At 44.7% G+C, this 18,619-nt stretch overlaps 1 protein-coding gene across 1 annotated transcript in view; it reads left to right on the top strand.

Annotated features, from left to right (window-relative positions):
- Positions 1-18,619, top strand: part of LOC307134287 (E3 ubiquitin-protein ligase TRIM39-like) — a 38,618-nt gene that overhangs the window by 10,466 nt on the left and 9,533 nt on the right. The window contains exons 6-7 of the mRNA XM_079829901.1: positions 40-166; positions 16,445-16,480. Of these exons, the coding sequence (XP_079686027.1) occupies positions 40-166; positions 16,445-16,480 (163 nt within the window). The remainder of the gene's footprint in view (positions 1-39; positions 167-16,444; positions 16,481-18,619) is intronic.

The raw sequence follows: 18,619 nt of genomic DNA, 5'->3' as shown, positions 1-18,619 counted from the left end.
CTCCCCATGCTGAAGGATTTCTCCTCTCTCCTGCTGTAGATTTACTCATCCCTGTGCAGCTCTAGAAACACCAGGAACTGGCCTGAGATCAGTATGAAGACTGATGAGAGTCTGGAGACTCTGACTCAACTGCAGGACACTCTACAGGAGAAACTCACACAAACTGGTACGGCAACATCAAATACACTATACAGATACATATATTGATCATCTTTAAACATCAGCAGTGTTGGGGAACGTTACGTTTAAAAGTTATGCGTTACAATATTGCGTTAGTTTCTAAAAAAGTAACTAATTGTTGAATTACATTTTCTTGCTTGTTTTTAATAACAAAAAAAAAACAGGAGATCTATTTTTGGCAAATGTAAAGGGCTTTTCACAACTAAAGTGTAATAATAATCCTGAGGCTGAAGGAAATGCAGGTGCACGTCTGTACAGTAGAGGCTTGTGATAAAGTAGATCTCCCGCTGGGCACAGCGCACACACATACACATATATAACACACACACACACTTACCACACTGTTCTCCCCTCCCTCTGTTTGGTTGTCAGCAGAGCGGGTGCACACGCAGCTGATAGCCCATGGACAGTTTTACACACTACCTGCTCCATTTCCCTGCAATAGTTGTTTCCCGATCACACATAGTACATCACAAACATGTTGTCCCGTTTATGTTTTGTGGGTTTTGTGTGTTGTTTGTAGTTTGTCACGAGTGTTTTGTCAGGACTGGCTGATGGCACTGACGAAGCCGAGTGATTGAGCGGCGCCGGCTTATGACGTCACTGTTAGCGCCATACCTGCGCACGATGCGCAAGTCCGGTGAAACCATGTGTGTTGTTTAGGGGGGGGGGGGACTGACAAATTAAGAAGATGTCAGTAATGTGTTATTTTGTTATGATTTTGTTTTGTTTTGTGTTTTATTATGTGTTATATGGGGATTTGTGTTTAAAAATGTCTATTGTATGTGGGGAGAGTTTTGGACAAGAGATTATTTTAATGACCAAATTAATGGGATGTCCATTGAAGGGGCGGAGTCTGGTCTACAAAAAGGGAGACCAGACTCAACACAAGGACTTGTTAACCAAGTCAAGCAGGAGCAACGGTGGTGCTGAGAGACAAATTGACAAAGCGAGTATAGTGTAGTTACCCCTTTGTGTATATTTTATATATAGATTTTTCTTCTTTATTTTTCCAGTTTGTTGTTTCTTTGATACTTTATAATTTAGGAATTTGAATTTTACACTGTATATATTTTTGCACCCTCACTCGTGGACTTTTGTATATATTCGGTGCTACAAATAAATTACACCTTGCACAACAGTGCTGTTGGGGGTAAAGCCATCATTTTTTTTTCCCTCTACACACGAACCCTCACGTTACCCAAAGCAGATCCGTAGGGGTCGCTGTGTGACATTTGGTGGCAGCGGTGGGATGGCTACCCGCAAGAAGGCACCGAAAGGCAAAAGAACCCGAGGTGGATTACGTTCACAAATGAAAGCAGGAGCAGAGGAGGATTCAGTCTGGGACTCCTTAGAATCGGCGGAGGATGAAGAGGGGGCAGCATTTCCTAGAGCTTCATCTGAGGACCACATACCGCATGTTAAAACAGACGCAACAGGGTCAACATCCAGTGAAGGGCTGCTGGGCCTGATGCGTCAGTTTCTTGATGCACAGGAACAACGGGAGGAGCGGCATCGGATGGAACTGCGGGGGCTAAGAGATGTGATCATGCAGACAGTTAGGCCTGCAGAAACGCCTAGTGAGACCAGGAGCTTACGGATGGATCTTCCGACACCAGCTACTTCTAGATTTGCACCTGGGCGCCGCCCAGACACACCAGACAGTCAAGCTGCCGTCCAGCCAAGGCTAAGGAGTGAACCGCCAAGGATACCTGCCTTCCAACAGGGGGAGGACATCGAGAGTTATCTCCGGCGCTTCGAACGGCTGGCCAAGACTTGGGGGTGGCCAGAGGAAGAATGGAGCCATCGGCTGGTTCCATTGCTGACTGGACAGGCTTTGGAGGCATACTTGGCAATGGATGAGGAGCAAGCAGGAGTGTACGCTGATCTGAGGGAGGCACTCTTGGAAAAATTTAACATCTCGCCAGAGACCTACCGACAGCGATTCCGGGCATCCACGATCCCTGCTGGTGAGACCCCGACAGAGACTTACAACCGTCTGAGAACCCTCTACCGTCGGTGGGTGAGACCTGATCTCCACACTAAGGAGGAGATTGGGGAGACCATCATCTTGGAGCAGCTGCTTCGTGTGCTTCCTTATGACAGCCGAACCTGGGTGCGGGAACACGAACCGACAACAGGACTGGCAGCAGCGAAGCTGGCTCTTCAGTATTTGAATGCTCATCGTGGGAATCCACGCTCTCAACCACTCAAAGGTACTGGGTATATGAGATCAGACACTGTTGGGGCTGGAACCGTGCGAGGTCCAGCAGAAAGCATTAACAGTGGACAAAAACCTAAAAATACAGTGAGACAAGAACTGGTGTGTTTCTATTGTCAACAGCAGGGGCACAAAGCCTCAGTGTGTCCTGTGCGAAAAGCCAAGTTGACAGGATTTTGTTATGTTCCAAGGGAAGAGGGAAAAGATAATCACTCTAGAGAGGAGAGTCAAGCTTTGTGGGAGGTAACTGTTGATGGACATTGTCTGAAAGCACTGCTGGACACTGGTAGTTCCCTGTCCCTACTAAAGCCATGCTTTGTTTCAAATGTTGACTATGCTACCACCACAACTGTCCAGTGTGTGCATGGGGATGTAAGGCAGTACCCCTGCGCTGAGGTAGTGGTGTGTGTACAAGAACAGTCATTTTTGATGAATGTTGTGATAGTTGACGACTTGCCTGCTGATATGATACTAGGCAGAGACTTACCCATACTATGTGAACTGATACAAGCCACCATGAACTCTGAAACTGTTGTTACCTTTGCCACTGTACATAAATCCTGTCCTGCTGTTACCCGGGCTCAAGCTAGAGCAGGTCTGCAGCCTCTGCCAGACTTGCACAGTAGTCTGCTGCAGGGCGGGACTAAGGGCCCCAGAAAACCACGGCGACAACGTCGGCTTGAAAAGTATCAGGGTACTCCAGTCCCGGAGACCTCAGTCGAGGGCCTCAAGGCTGATGGCTGGAGGATCCCAGAAAATATTGGGGAATTACAAAGGAAAGATGAGTCATTGAAGTCATTGTTTGAAAAAGCTGCCAGTGGGAAAGGGTCAAATCTGTGTGATGAGAAGTATGTGATTGTGAATGGTGTGTTGTACTTGCAAGCCAATGATGTTACCCGTTTAATTGTACCTAAGTGTTGTAGACCCCTTGTCTTGCACCTCGCACACACTATTCCATGGGCGGGTCACTTAGGACAGCAGAAAACATACACTCGCATCAGTTCACGTTTTCATTGGCCGTCACTTTACACTGATGTACAGACATACTGCAACACATGTGCAACCTGTCAGAAAACCAGTGCTGTGTCCCAGCGAGGCCGAGCACCTTTGTACCCTCTCCCTGTTATCTCTACTCCCTTCAGGCGCATCGCCATGGATATTGTGGGACCACTTGAGAGGAGCAGTGCGGGACACCAATACATACTGGTGATATGTGACTACGCGACCAGATATCCTGAAGCTTACCCACTCCGTTCCATTACCACGACAAAGATCATCCATGCCCTTGTGCAGCTGTTCTCCAGGGTGGGAATCCCTGAAGAAATATTAACGGACAGAGGTACAAACTTCACATCGCGGCTAATGGGACAGCTTCATCGGCAGCTGGGCATAGCGGCCATCAGAACCAGCGCATACCATCCGCAGACAGACGGCTTGGTGGAACGCTTCAACGGGACATTGAAGAATATGCTGCGGAAGTTTGTGTCAGACACGGGACGTGACTGGGACAAATGGCTTCCATTTCTGTTGTTTGCCTACCGAGAAGTACCTCAGGCTTCAACGGGGTTTTCTCCTTTCGAGCTCCTATACGGCTGGCAAGTTCAAGGACCCCTCGACCTGATACGGAAGAGCTGGGAGGATCCTGCTTGCAGACAAGAGGAGAAGGGCATCGTTCAGTATGTACTGGAGATGAGGGGCCGGCTTGAACGTTATCAAGAACAGGCGGGAGAGAACCTGAAAGAAGCACAGAAAGCCCAGAAAACCTGGTACGACCAGACCGCAAGGCAGAGACAGTTACAGCCGGGACAGAAGGTACTACTTCTACTGCCAACTTCGACCAATAAGCTGCTGGCCAAATGGCAAGGACCGTACACCGTAGTGAGGAAGATGGGACCAGTGACCTACGAGATCCACCATCCAGATAAGGGTAAAGCCAAGCAGACATATCACATCAACCTGCTCAAAGAATGGAAAGAGCCACCTGTGAAGCAAGGGACAACGATGATGGTGAGAGAAGTGATGGTTGAGACAGATGAGGAACCAGAACCAGAATCCAAGGCACAGAGAGAACCAGCTGAGGTGAACATTGAGCACCTGGAGGACTCCAACAGGGTTCAGCTGCAAAGCCTTCTGGAACAGTTCCCTGCTTTGTTCTGCCAACGGCCGGGAAGAACAGAGCTAATTCACCATACAATCCACCTCACTGACCCAACACCATCAAGACAGCGACCTTACCGAGTGCCAGAAAGGCTAGTGGATCCCTTGAAAGAGGAGGTAAAGACCATGCTAGAAATGGGAGTGATTGAGCCATCCAGAAGTGAGTGGAGCAGTCCCGTAGTAATTGTCCCGAAGAAGGATGGGACGCTGCGTGTCTGTATAGACTTCCGGAAGCTGAATGCACAGTCCCGTTTCGATGCGTACCCCATGCCGCGAATTGATGATATGTTAGAGCGGATTGGACAGGCCCGATACATTACCACTCTGGACCTGTGCAAGGGGTACTGGCAGGTGCCCCTCAATCACGAATCCAGAACATATACAGCATTCAGAACACCAATGGGGTTATACCAGTTTACAGTTCTTCCCTTTGGTCTGCACGGGGCACCTGCCACATTTCAAAGACTGATGGACCATGTTCTTCAGGGATGTGAGGGTTGGGCATCCGCCTACTTGGATGACGTGGTGATCTTCAGCAACTCCTGGGGAGAACATCTGGAGCATCTGAAGGATACCCTGAGACGAATCCAAGAGGCAGGACTTACCCTCAATGTGAGGAAATGTGAGTGGGCAAGGCAGGAGACCAGTTACCTTGGGTATCACCTGGGCAATGGCAAACTGAGACCTCAAGTGGACAAAGTGGAAGCCATCCGAAGGAGCCCAAGGCCTAGAACGAAGAAGGAGATGAGATCCTTTCTAGGCCTAGTGGGTTGGTACAGAAGATTCATTCCAAACTTTGCAACCATTGCTACACCGCTTACGAACCTGCTGGCGAAAGCAGCAAGGAGCCCTATTGGATGGACCGAGGACTGTGAGGCTGCCTTCAGAATTCTCAAAGAGAAGATTTGCTCCAGCCCGGTCCTACAAAGCCCTGATTTCAAACAAGGATTCCTGGTCCAGGTAGATGCCTCAGCCACAGGAGTTGGGGCTGTCCTGGCCCAGGGGAATGTGGGAGCAGAAAATCCAGTGGTCTACATCAGCAGGAAGCTGTTGCCCAGGGAGACCAGGTACTCGACTGTGGAGAAGGAATGTCTCGCCATCAAGTGGGCCCTCGAAAGTTTAAGATATTATCTTCTAGGGAGGGAGTTTGATTTGGAGACCGACCATAGAGCACTAACGTGGATCCAGACAATGAAAGATCACAACTCCAGAGTAATGAGATGGTACCTAAGCCTCCAACCCTTCAAGTTTAATGTGCGGCACAGACCAGGACGACAGAATGTGGTGGCCGACTACCTGTCGCGGTACCCGGACAGTACGCGGCTAAGAGAAGGGGGAGGTAATGTGATAAAGTAGATCTCCCGCTGGGCACAGCGCACACACATACACATATATAACACACACACACACTTACCACACTGTTCTCCCCTCCCTCTGTTTGGTTGTCAGCAGAGCGGGTGCACACGCAGCTGATAGCCCATGGACAGTTTTACACACTACCTGCTCCATTTCCCTGCAATAGTTGTTTCCCGATCACACATAGTACATCACAAACATGTTGTCCCGTTTATGTTTTGTGGGTTTTGTGTGTTGTTTGTAGTTTGTCACGAGTGTTTTGTCAGGACTGGCTGATGGCACTGACGAAGCCGAGTGATTGAGCGGCGCCGGCTTATGACGTCACTGTTAGCGCCATACCTGCGCACGATGCGCAAGTCCGGTGAAACCATGTGTGTTGTTTAGGGGGGGGGGACTGACAAATTAAGAAGATGTCAGTAATGTGTTATTTTGTTATGATTTTGTTTTGTTTTGTGTTTTATTATGTGTTATATGGGGATTTGTGTTTAAAAATGTCTATTGTATGTGGGGAGAGTTTTGGACAAGAGATTATTTTAATGACCAAATTAATGGGATGTCCATTGAAGGGGCGGAGTCTGGTCTACAAAAAGGGAGACCAGACTCAACACAAGGACTTGTTAACCAAGTCAAGCAGGAGCAACGGTGGTGCTGAGAGACAAATTGACAAAGCGAGTATAGTGTAGTTACCCCTTTGTGTATATTTTATATATAGATTTTTCTTCTTTATTTTTCCAGTTTGTTGTTTCTTTGATACTTTATAATTTAGGAATTTGAATTTTACACTGTATATATTTTTGCACCCTCACTCGTGGACTTTTGTATATATTCGGTGCTACAAATAAATTACACCTTGCACAACAGTGCTGTTGGGGGTAAAGCCATCATTTTTTTTTCCCTCTACACACGAACCCTCACGTTACCCAAAGCAGATCCGTAGGGGTCGCTGTGTGACAAGGCTCAAACTAACCTTTCAGCTGTGAAGAAGGAAACTCAAGACTCTTAATTCAAGAATACAAACAACAAAAAATTAAACAAATGTGATGTTTATCTAAAGTAATTTTGCTTATAAGGATAGTTGAAATGGATCATCGAAGGTGAAATATATTGCTTAATAAAGTGAGATTAAATACCTCACTTATTTAAAGGGGTCCTGTTATGTCTTAGAAAAGATGCAAGCAACCATGAACTAACTCACGAACATACTTTTTATTCCGACTCACTCTTCTCCTCGTACACTCATGTTGCTTTTATCTAATAGTGCCACCCACAGGACAAGCGGTAACACCACATCACGCTTTCTTTTAACAATTGTACTTGGTATTCACTTCTGTTCTGTACAATGACCAAATTATGTTTTTTTAATACAATCATAACAGTATCAACATTTCAAACGTGAACTTAACATTTTCCCTTAAATTCCACAAACACATAGGCCTTACAGAACATCAACTTACTTATATGTATTTGTCCCTAATCACTCCCCCATGGAAAATACTATTCACATGGAATCAATGAACTGCCTTTAATCCATAACATAGTCCCGAGCCCATACTGGTGCTCGTCTAACTCTAACCTGTCTTTCCGGCTGAGTCACTGGTACGGGTTGTATTGTACAGTCATCCTCAAAGTTAGCCTGTTCCCCACTCTCCTCCTTCCCTTAAGAGAAAGGTGTGAGGTGAGATGCATTCCACGTACGCCCATCAGAAAGTTTATAAGTGTAAGGTCCAGTCTTTTGCAGCACTTCCAATGGTTTGGAAAATGCAGATTGGAGCTTAGGAAGGACACCTGGTCGTTTCACCCGGACAAAAGATCCTTGTTTGAATGACACTTCCGTTGCCCCACGCTTGCGATCAGTGTATGTTTTTGAGCTCTTCTGCATGTGTTTCACACGATCCACAATTTTCTGTAATCCTGAGATGTGAAGTTTAGTGCGCATCGGTCTTGCATGTAACAATTCAGCGGGTGAGCGCTGAGTAGTCGAATGAGGTGTAGCACGGTATACTTGTAAGAATTCCCTTCCATCCTTTGCCTTCCAAAGAAGCAGTAAGTAACGCGTACTTCAAAGTACGGTTAAAACGTTCAACCTCTCCATTGGCACGAGGGTAATACACAGATGACGTTCGATGCATAATTCCTCGGTTTTGGAGAAACACCTCAAACTCACGTGACATGAATTGAGAGCCGTGATCTGAGATCAGCTCCTTCGGGTTACCTTCACGGCTGAACACAGTCGAAAGAAACTGAATAACCGCTGAAGAGGTTACCTGGGGCATAAAAGCAATCTCTGGCCACTTACTAAAGTAGTCCACTAATGTTACGGCAAAACAACATTCGGCTGGAGCTTTGTCAAAGGGCCCCACAATGTCTATGGCGAGTTTCTCCCATGCTCCATCTGGGAGGGGTACAGGCTGGAGTGGCGGAGTGCAAACAACTGCTGACTTGTCATGCGTTTGACAAGTTATGCATGATTTGATGGCTGTCTCAACCTGGGCATCCATACCCGGCCACCAATACAGTTCTCTGAGTCTTGCTTGGTTCTAACAATGCCTTGATGTGTATCGTGAGCCAATGCAATGAACTTCACACGCAAGGTCTCTGGTACTAAAAGTCTGTGTGTGCCTCTTACCACGCAATCATCCTGAAGAGAAAGTTCATGTTGAATTTTGTAATATGGTAACAAGTCAGGCCCCCGTCAGTAAGTCACGTACTTTACCGTATATTGGGCAGGCAGCCCCTGCAGCCTTGAATTCATCAACAGATATAGCTGTAAGCGTTGAAGTAAGCGCGACCACTTCCACGTCATCCTCCAGCACAGGACCACTGCTCTGTAATGGCAAGCGAGACAAGCAATCAGCTGTAACATTTTCACGCCCAGGCTTGTACTGGATGTTGTAGTCAAAGGCCATCAACCTAGCTGACCACCGAGCAATCCGAAGTCCTGCTCGCCCTTGTCCCTTCGAAGTGAGCAGTGTTGTGAGTGGGCTGTGATCTGTACGTAATGTAAAACGTCGCCCCCACAGATAAGTTCTCCATTTCTCCGTTGCCCACACACAGCCTAATGCTTCCTTCTCAATTGTGGAGTACTTGCGTTCCGCCGGTGTGAGGGTGCGTGATGCAAAAGCAACAGTCTTTTCAGACCCGTCTGGGTGCATTTGGGTGAGAACGGCGCCCAGACCGTAATTAGAAGCATCAGTTGTAACGATAGTATGTAGCTCAGGATCGAATAGTGTCAGTGCAGGGCTATTAATTATAAGGTCTTTTACCCGCTCAAAACTTTTCTGTGCCTCAGGCGTCCAGATGAATGGAGCAGATCCACGATTCAACGCTCTAAGGGGCTCGACCACTGCGGAATAATTAGGTATGAATTTTGAATACCACGATGTGAGCCCAAGGAAAGAGCGTAAGCTGGTGGTATCAGTTGGTGGTGGAGCTTGTGAGACTGCATGGACATGAGAAGCATCCGGCTGAAGTCCTTCAGCCGAGATTGTGTGTCCCAAGAACGACAGCTCTGTCTGTCTGATGTGGCATTTGTCAAAGTTCAATTTGAGTCCAGCTGTTTCTAGACACTGAAGTGCTGCGTTCAAGCTCTTGTCATGTTCCTCAACGGTCTTTCCTGAGATAATGACGTCGTCCAAGTAACATTGAACATTTGCAAGTCCTTTAAGTATGGTCGCCATTAGTCTCTGAAAGCAACTCGGCCCTTACGCCAGTCCATAAGGTACTCGCTTATAGCGAAATAAGCCTTCATGAGTGATAAATGAAGTGAGGCTACGGCTATCCTCATGCAGTGGGACTTGGTGATAGGCGCTTTGAAGATCTAGCTTTGAAAAGACAGTTGATCCCCTCAGTTCTGCGAACATTTCTTCCATGTGGGGAAGTGGAAAACTGTCCACCACTACGGCCTTATTTGGTTCTCGCAAGTCCACACAAAGTCGTATGTTTCCATCTTTTTTCTTTGTGACTACAATTGGTGAGACCCATTCTGATGATTCAATCGGCTCAATCACATCCTGCTGAATGAGTCCCTTTAATTCCAGTGACACGGCGTCGCAAATTGCAAATGGAAGGCGCCGTAGTTTCTGCTGTATTGGTTTCACGTCCGCACAAACTTTGACTAGGTGTGTAAATCCTTGTGCGCAACCCAGTTTCTCGGGCTTCGTACTAACGTCAGCTGAATTTATCATGCGGCATGACGATGTAACTCTACGGCCATCTAACAGCTGCAATTCTAATGCCGCGAACAAGTCTCGTCCCAACACCGCAGTACCAGTGTTCACAACGAACAGTTCAGGCGTAGCACGCCGCTCGCCGTATATGATCTCAGCTTCTATGCATCCCATTACCGATATGGCGTGTCCACCATAGCTCACTAAGTTCACTTTCGCTTTCACAAGGGTAGCATCAGGAAAATACTGATTACACACTGACATTGGAATAATTGATACTGCTGAGCCCGTATCCAGCATTAACTCCACGTTCTGTGTTGCTCCACATGCGCTAATTTGAACAGTACACATTATCTTGCTTGAGTCGCGATAAGGGCTTTCTACCGTTAGCACAGTCACATCAGGAATTGAGATCTCACTTACGTTTTTGTGTCCACGGCACACTTTAGCGAAATGTCCTCTTTTCTTGCATGCATTACAGATAGCGTCTTTGGCGGGGCATTTTTGAAAGTTGGCAGTATGCTGTTTTGAACCACATCTGCAGCACGTTTTACCTTGGGATGAGTGCATCGCCATCGCTCCTTGTAATGTCTGTGCGTTTTTCCCCATTTCGCGGCAAGATCTGTTTTGCTGAAAACGTGACTGTTGAATAACTTGTATATCCGCCGGTTTGCTCATCACGTTTGCCTCGGCCACTGCTGTTTCTATTTGGCTGGCAATTGTGACAGCTTTTCTCAAAGTAAGATCAACTTCTAGGAGTAAACGTTCCCGTATGCGATTTGAATTTGTTTTTTCAACAAGTTGGTCCCGGATCATTTCCTCCTCCATGGCTCCGAATTCGCATGTAGCCGCAAGCTCCTTTAGCGCCGCAATATATTGATCCGTAGTTTCACCATGCCGTTGTCCTCGCTGGTGAAATCTGTACCGTTCAGCTACCACATTCACTTTTGGCTCGAAGAATGTGCGAATAGCTTGCAATGCCGTGTCGTACTTATCATCTGCAACCGTGAGCGTGTAAAATAGTCTCTGGCCTTCTGCCCCCAGGCAGTGAATCAGTAGAGCGCGTTTTCGGCCTTTCGATAGCTCTTCGTCCATGGCCAAGACATAATTCTCGAAAACATGAATCCATGCCTTAAATGGCATCAGCGGCTCACCCACATTTTGTAGAAATGGCGTAGGTTGACTTAAATTCCACAGCATCCTCGTCGCCAATATGTTATGTCTTAGAAAAGATGCAAGCAACCACGAACTAACTCACGAACATACTTTTTATTCCAGAACATACTCTTCTCCTCGTACACTCATGTTGCTTTTATCTAATAGTGCCACCCACAGGACAAGCGGTGACACCACAGGACCTGACATGAGAAAATGAGAAATCAAATTACTTTTGGCACATAAGAGGTCTTTGTATCATTAATACATCCTGCAAGATCCATAACTGAAAACCTTCAATAGAAAAGCATTTATATAATCAAGCTCTAAAAAAGCTTTGTTTGAAGACAACAACGCTGACTTTTACATCATCACATCGTTGTCCCGCCCACTGGTGTTCAGTCGATGAGCAGCGAGTGGATCTAAATTAGTTGTTTACAATAAGATTGTGATAATAAGATTGCGATAATAACAAGATTGCGATGTCACGCAGACATCATCTTTGCTTAAAGGGGCACTTCAGCGCTGGGAAGATGAATGTGTATTTAAACTGGGTCATTTATGTAGTAGAAATGTGAAATTATTTTAGAATTTGGTGCCTTCTAGACTGAGAAAAGAGAAAATGTATTTTTGTCTCATGTGGATGAAAGACAACAACTCCCAGAATGCACTTGCTTCGCTGCCCAACGAGGCCACTCCCAAAGCCACGGCTACTGGTTATCACTTGCCCACCGCGGCAGAGCTGAGGTAAGCGCGGCCGTCATTCAGGGCTCGTGTCCAGTCTGCCGCGTTTTCACATCGCATATGGACTTTCATAGGAATTCATTGAAAAGTTGAAACACTCACTTTGCTCCACACCGCTCTGTTATGAATGCCCGAAACGAGCGTCCGTGCGCATTTACATCCTGTGAGTGAGATCTCTCCGCTGTGGGCGGGTTGATAACATGTGGAACAGCTCCTTCTACTGGCTGTAGTCTCTCGCCTCTGGCCAAAAAATCCTCTGATAACGCAAAAAGACGATATTTGCGTCATCAGAGAATTTTTTCCAGAAATAAAATGCATAATTCTCTCGTCTCAGGGGGACATGAGGGGGGAAAGTACCATCATTTGATTTACTACCAGGTTTCTACTGATACAAAGCTTAATGCTAATCGCTGCCGCGCTCGCTCCTATTGTGGTCTTTGATTTTGAAATTAATAAAATGCAGCTCATATCTTATTATATAAGATACATTAACTCCATTAAATCTGCATATAGTGCGGGATTGGAGATCGGATTGGAGATCGGATTTATATACGTTTTGCAGAGATACATTTATGAGACCAATGGAAATTAAATTGTTTTGATAAATCAGAGAAATATCTGATCTGTAAAAACACATGAAGAGACCAGGTGTAAACTGGCCCTTTAAGAATTCTAACGCTGATATAATTTGATCTATTTTGGCTGAGCTGGGTCCACCTCGGCACTGACAGGCGTAACAGCTCATGATGAAAATGGCTGACGTGGTTTCTCAAGCTAGTGGTATTATTGCTTAATAGATGTCTGCTTTTAAAGTAGTCGGAGCATTTGAATTACTCACACTCGCGTCTCGCCTCTGCCATTTTATGCTACCGCGACAAAGCACGTGTGACAAATAATGGCAGAAAAGCGTCAGTACATTATGATCCGTTATGATCTGTTACTGAACCGATACTGAATCGTCCTCGTCTGCATCGTGATGCTTTGAAGAAACAATTAATTTTGTCTCAAGGCGTCATTTTTCGACGTGACATTTCAATGAGAAACCTTTGCCGTCATACACAGACGTGTTGGGCATGGGAACGTTATCGTCATGATGAAATTATATTGGGTTATGATTTTGCCATTATGACATGTTGGAGTGTGATAGACACGTTTGAACATGTAACCAAACCCCATCCCTAAACTACCCATTTGTGTATTATATGATATAAAATACAGGATATAACAGGCAGATACGACTGCATGCACAATTTATTCAAAAAGTACAAATATCCCAAGTGTTCTGAGGCCAAACCATTGATTTGTGTGAAGAAAATCCCCAAAAGTGATCAGTGTCTCCATCCGCCGAAGATCGGATTAAAAAAAATGCTGCCCGAAGAAACGTTAACAAACTGTAGCTCAAAGATCAGGGGGGTATTCCAGAAAGCAAGGTTAACTTACCGTCACATAAACCTTGAACTCTCGGTTGATTAACCCAAACTTTGCTTACTCAAGGTTTGCTGGCTCCAAAAACGAGTCCGGGGGTAAGTTCAGCCAACTCAGAGTATGATCCCGGTTAACACACAAGACATTCTCAACAGAGCGACGAATCGATGATTCACCATGGAAACAGACGCTAAGAAAGAGCGCGCCGTTCTACTTCCTCTTCTTCTTTTGTTTAATGGCGAGTTACATAACCTACTTACTGCACATCGCCACCTATTTGATGGATATGCAATCATTTTTTCAATGTTTTCTTTTAATAAGTAATCTTTATTTACTGAGAATAAGGATTATATTGTTTGTTTGATGCTAATTAATTGAATGCAGATCCATGTGTGAGATGACAATAAAATAAATATAAATATATTTTAATTGAATTAACATTTAAACTTATTTTTTATTCGAATTCTTTAGAATTAAAATATAATTTGAAACTGAAACAAATTTGGTGATATTAATAACTATATTAATGATATAAAACACATCTGAATACCTCTTAAGCAAACTAACCCTGGGTCATGAGCTGCTCTGGAGCTGTTATGTTCAGAGAGTGAGTTGCCATGGTTACTTACATACAGTTTGTGTTTACACCAAAGTCTCACAGCAGCCAATCACAGCAGTGGGTGTGAAAAAAAAAACTGTCCTGTGTGTTCTGAGCTAGATTAACTGAGACTTGCTACAGCACTTGCATACTGTTGCCCTTGACTGTTCTAGTTGCTTCTTTTGCTCTCATTTGTAAGTCGCTTTGGATAAAAGCGTCTGCTAAATGACTAAATGTAAATGTAAATGTAAATGTTTACACTGAAGTCTAACAGCAGCCAATCATAGCAGTGGGTGTTTACACCAAAGTCTCACATCAGCCAATCACAGCAGTGGGTGTTTTACACTGGAGTCTCACAGCAGCCAATCACAGCAGTGGGTCTTTACACCGAAGTCTCACATCAGCCAATCACAGCAGTGGGTGTTTACACCGAAGTCTCACAGCAGCCAATCACAGCAGTTGTTGTTTACACTGTAGTCTCACAACAGCCAATCACAGCAGTGGGTCTTTACACCGAAGTCTCACAGCAGCCAATCACAGAAGTGGGTGTTTACACTGAAGTCTTACATCAGCCAATCACAGCATTTGGTGTTTACACTGAAGTCTCACGGAAGCCAATCACAGCATTTGGTGTTTACACTGAAGTCTCACAGCATCCAATCACAGAAGTGGGTGTTTACACTGAAGTCTCACAGCAGCCAATCACAGAAGTGGGTGTTTACACTGAAGTCTCACAGCAGCCAATCACAGCAGTGTGCGTTTACACTGAAGTCTCACGGAAGCCAATCACATCATTTGGTGTTTACACTGAAGTCTCACAGCATCCAATCACAGAAGTGGGTGTTTACACTGAAGTCTTACATCAGCCAATCATAGCAGTGGGTGTTTACTCTGAAGTCTCACAGCAGCCAATCACAGCAGTTGTTGTTTACACTGAAGTCTCACAGCAGCCAATCACAGCAGTGTGCGTTTACACTGAAGTCTCACAGCAGCCAATCACAGCAGTGTGCATTTACACTGAAGTCTCACAGAAGCCAATCACAGCAGTGGGTGTTTACACTGAAGTCTCACAGCAGCCAATCACAGCAGTGGGTTTTACACTGAAGTCTCACAGAAGCCAATCACAGCAGTGGGTGTTTACACTGAAGTCTCACAGCAGCCAATCACAGCAGTGGGTGTTTACACTGAAGTCTCACAGCAGCCAATCACAGCAGTGGGTGTTTACACTGAAGTCTCACAGCAGCCAATCACAGCAGCGGGTGTTTACACTGAAGTCTCACAGCAGCCAATCACAGCAGTTGTTGTTTACACTGAAGTCTCACAGCAGCCAATCACAGCAGTGGGTGTTTACACTGAAGTCTCACAGCAGCCAATCACAGCAGCCGGTGTTTACACTGAAGTGTCACAGCAGCCAATCACAGCAGTTGGTGTTTACACTGGAGTCTCACAGCAGCCAATCACAACAGTTGGTGTTTACACCGAAGTCTCACAGCAGCCAATCACAGCAGTGGGTGTTTACACTGGAGTCTCACAGCAGCCAATCACAGCAGTGGGTGTTTACACTGAAGTCTCACAGCAGCCAATCACAGCAGTTGTTGTTTACACTGAAGTCTCACATCAGCCAATCACAGCAGTTGTTGTTTACACTGAAGTCTCACAGCAGCCAATCACAGCAGTGGGTGTTTACACTGAAGTCTCACAGCAGCCAATCACAGCAGCCGGTGTTTACACTGAAGTGTCACAGCAGCCAATCACAGCAGTTGGTGTTTACACCAAAGTCTCACAGCAGCCAATCACAGCAGTGGGTGTTTACAACGAAGTCTTACAGCAGCCAATCGCAGCAGTGGGCGTTTACACTGAAGTCTCACATCAGCCATTCACAGCAGTGGGTGTTTACACTGAAGTCCCACAGCAGCCAATCACAGCAGTTGTTGTTTACACTGAAGTCTCACATCAGCCAATCACAGCAGTGGGTCTTTACACCGAAGTCTCACATCAGCCAATCACAGCAGTGGGCGTTTGTGAATATGTTTTAGATAAAAATCATTTCAGCAGAAGAAAATCAAACTGATAGACATCAAGGGTTTGAGACACATTTGTTCTTCTTTAGAGGAGAATTTCAGATCTGTTGCTCAAACAGCTTTAATTTTAAGATTATTTAAGTTTAATATTTATAGATTTATATTTGCTGAATAACATCAGACACAAAAATAACTTAATAAAACATTTAACCAAACATTTGTAAAGTTAAATCTGTTTGTGAAAAGGAGGAATATTAAAGCAATAGTTTCTGTTTGATTCTCTGAATATCAGCAGAGACACACACACATTGGTCAGATAAAACATGATATTGAGCTCAACTCTTTAAATATAACCTTAAATCTCGTCTATAATTCCACACATAAACATGTCAAAGATCTGATGATGTTTTATTGTCATTAGTCTCTACAGATCTGAAGAGGATGCAGCAGTATGCAGGTACTGTGTGTGTGTGTGTGTGTGTGTGTGTGTGTGTGTGTGTGTGCACTGAAAAAAATGGTGTGTTGGATTTACATGATTTAATCATGTGCATCGGTTCCACATAAATCAATTAAGTAAAACAAACATAATTTATTCACATAATTTCAACATAATGGAATGAAGTAATTTTTAAGTTACCGAATTGAGTAGTCTCACAATGATTTTAATATGGCTCCCTAACAACAGTGGTGCACACTGGAGCTTGAGATCCTGCCCCTTTAATCAAAACAAACAAGTTTATTTTTTGCATATTTTTGTTGTCACTTGACTGATCTATATCGCTGTACTCAGTAGCTATCATTATATTTGTTAGCATTAACACATCATATTCATGCTAAGTGTGAATTGCTCTTTAATGACATGTGCTGAGTCAGTCCACAGCCTAAGCAATTGCTCCGCTCTTCTCCACTATGGTAACCCAGTGTAATTTAAATGGTTCTAAACATTCCAACATAATTAAACATTAAACACTAATAAACAATATAAAGTCTCCCCCTTTTCTCATTTTGCCCAAAAACACATAAAATAACACTTAATTTCAAAAATTTGACTCTAGTTGTCAAGTCCCAAGCAAAGCATTCTGGGAGCTAAAGTTTCAGCAAAAATCATTTTCGTGTACTTAATTGGTAGCCTGGTTAAAACCAGACCATTCTCAGTAGTAACTGAGTTATGGTCTGGCAAAGCTTTATAGACAAATCATTTCCAAAGGGGCGTCACCAACGGGCGTCGCTCAAATGCCTCTCGGCGCAATTGGATAGACCTAAAACCAATCAGAGCGATGAGGGAGATGACGTATGCAGAGCAACGGAGAAACATTTGGCCATCTCTCAATATGCGTTCTTGTCTGTACTTGTGTTCTTAAATAGGAAATGTCCCCGGTTTCCATTTCAGAAATCTGGTCACCTTACCTAAACCACATATTAATATTTAATATATTATTTAAAAAATGTAAACGAAAAGAGGCAGGGTGTTTTATACTTCGTTTTATTATAAATATATAAGATAATCAATGTAGGCCTAGCTACGCATTGCCTGAACCACATTCGTGTGGGTATTATGTTTAAAGGTCCCATGGCATGAAATTTTCATTTTATGAGGTTTTTCAACATTAATATGAGTTCCCCTAGCCTGAATATTGTCCCCAAGTGGATATAAATGTTGATCGGTGTAAAACCGAGTTCTGGCTGTCTTTCTCTGCCTTTGAGAAAATGACAGGCCAGACGAGCCAATCCTGAAGTCTCCTGGTTTGACGTCCAAGCAGGAACGGTTACCTCCCTTTCCTCCGCCCAGAGAATCTGGCACACCCATGCAAACGCTCAAGAGATCATGGCTTGTGAACGAGTGAATGCTGGCAGTTTCTCACTGTGTGGATGTACAAATGAAAACAGGAAAACAGTCTTTTTCAGTTCCTTCTGATCTGTGATCAGTGATTTCTGATGTGTAGCTAATTATTTATTATTCGTGCACACGCTGCGGCTTCTCTCTCTCCCGACAGAACGGTGTTTTCGTGTTTTCTATCTTGTGAGTCAGTGTTTTTGTACGTCCTCGTCGCGTCTATCGGTTCTAAAATGTGCATACAGTTGTTTCTGCTCAACATCAGCAGAGTAACATCTTTAGAGATAAACCTCACACACGCCGAAGCTCGGGCTGCACTGGCCGTTGGCCTTCAACATCACCGACCCCCAGTACTGCATCTGGCCCACAGCGGAGGCACCAAACGCGGCGCAAGATTAAGCAGAAGGGGGGTAAGCGTGAGCATATCCCGGCTAGGCAGCCTAGCTCCACAATAAACTGGACTACATTCGATTACTGCTGTTGTGTCTTTGTTTGTGCTGTGTTTCAATGCACTTACACTTTTCATATGATAGGAACATATCTAAAAATAATGCTATTATCAACACTTACTCGTAACTCGTTCATCTCGACAGCTGTAATGGTACTTTGCATGTGTTACAAAGTTGGTAATAATGATGAAGACGGACTCGGCGTGACTGGGACTCGTGTTTATTCAGAACTCTCAGATACAAACACAATAAACTTGCGCTGACTGACAGCGCTCTCATAACTCAGTAGTTACTATAAATATCTTTGTTTGCA

The sequence above is a fragment of the Gobio gobio genome, assembly GCF_949357685.1.
Source record: "Gobio gobio genome assembly, chromosome: 11".
NCBI classification, from domain to species: domain Eukaryota; kingdom Metazoa; phylum Chordata; class Actinopteri; order Cypriniformes; family Gobionidae; genus Gobio; species Gobio gobio.
Note: the sequence above shows the minus strand (reverse complement) of the source record. Positions and strands in the feature narration are given on the sequence as shown.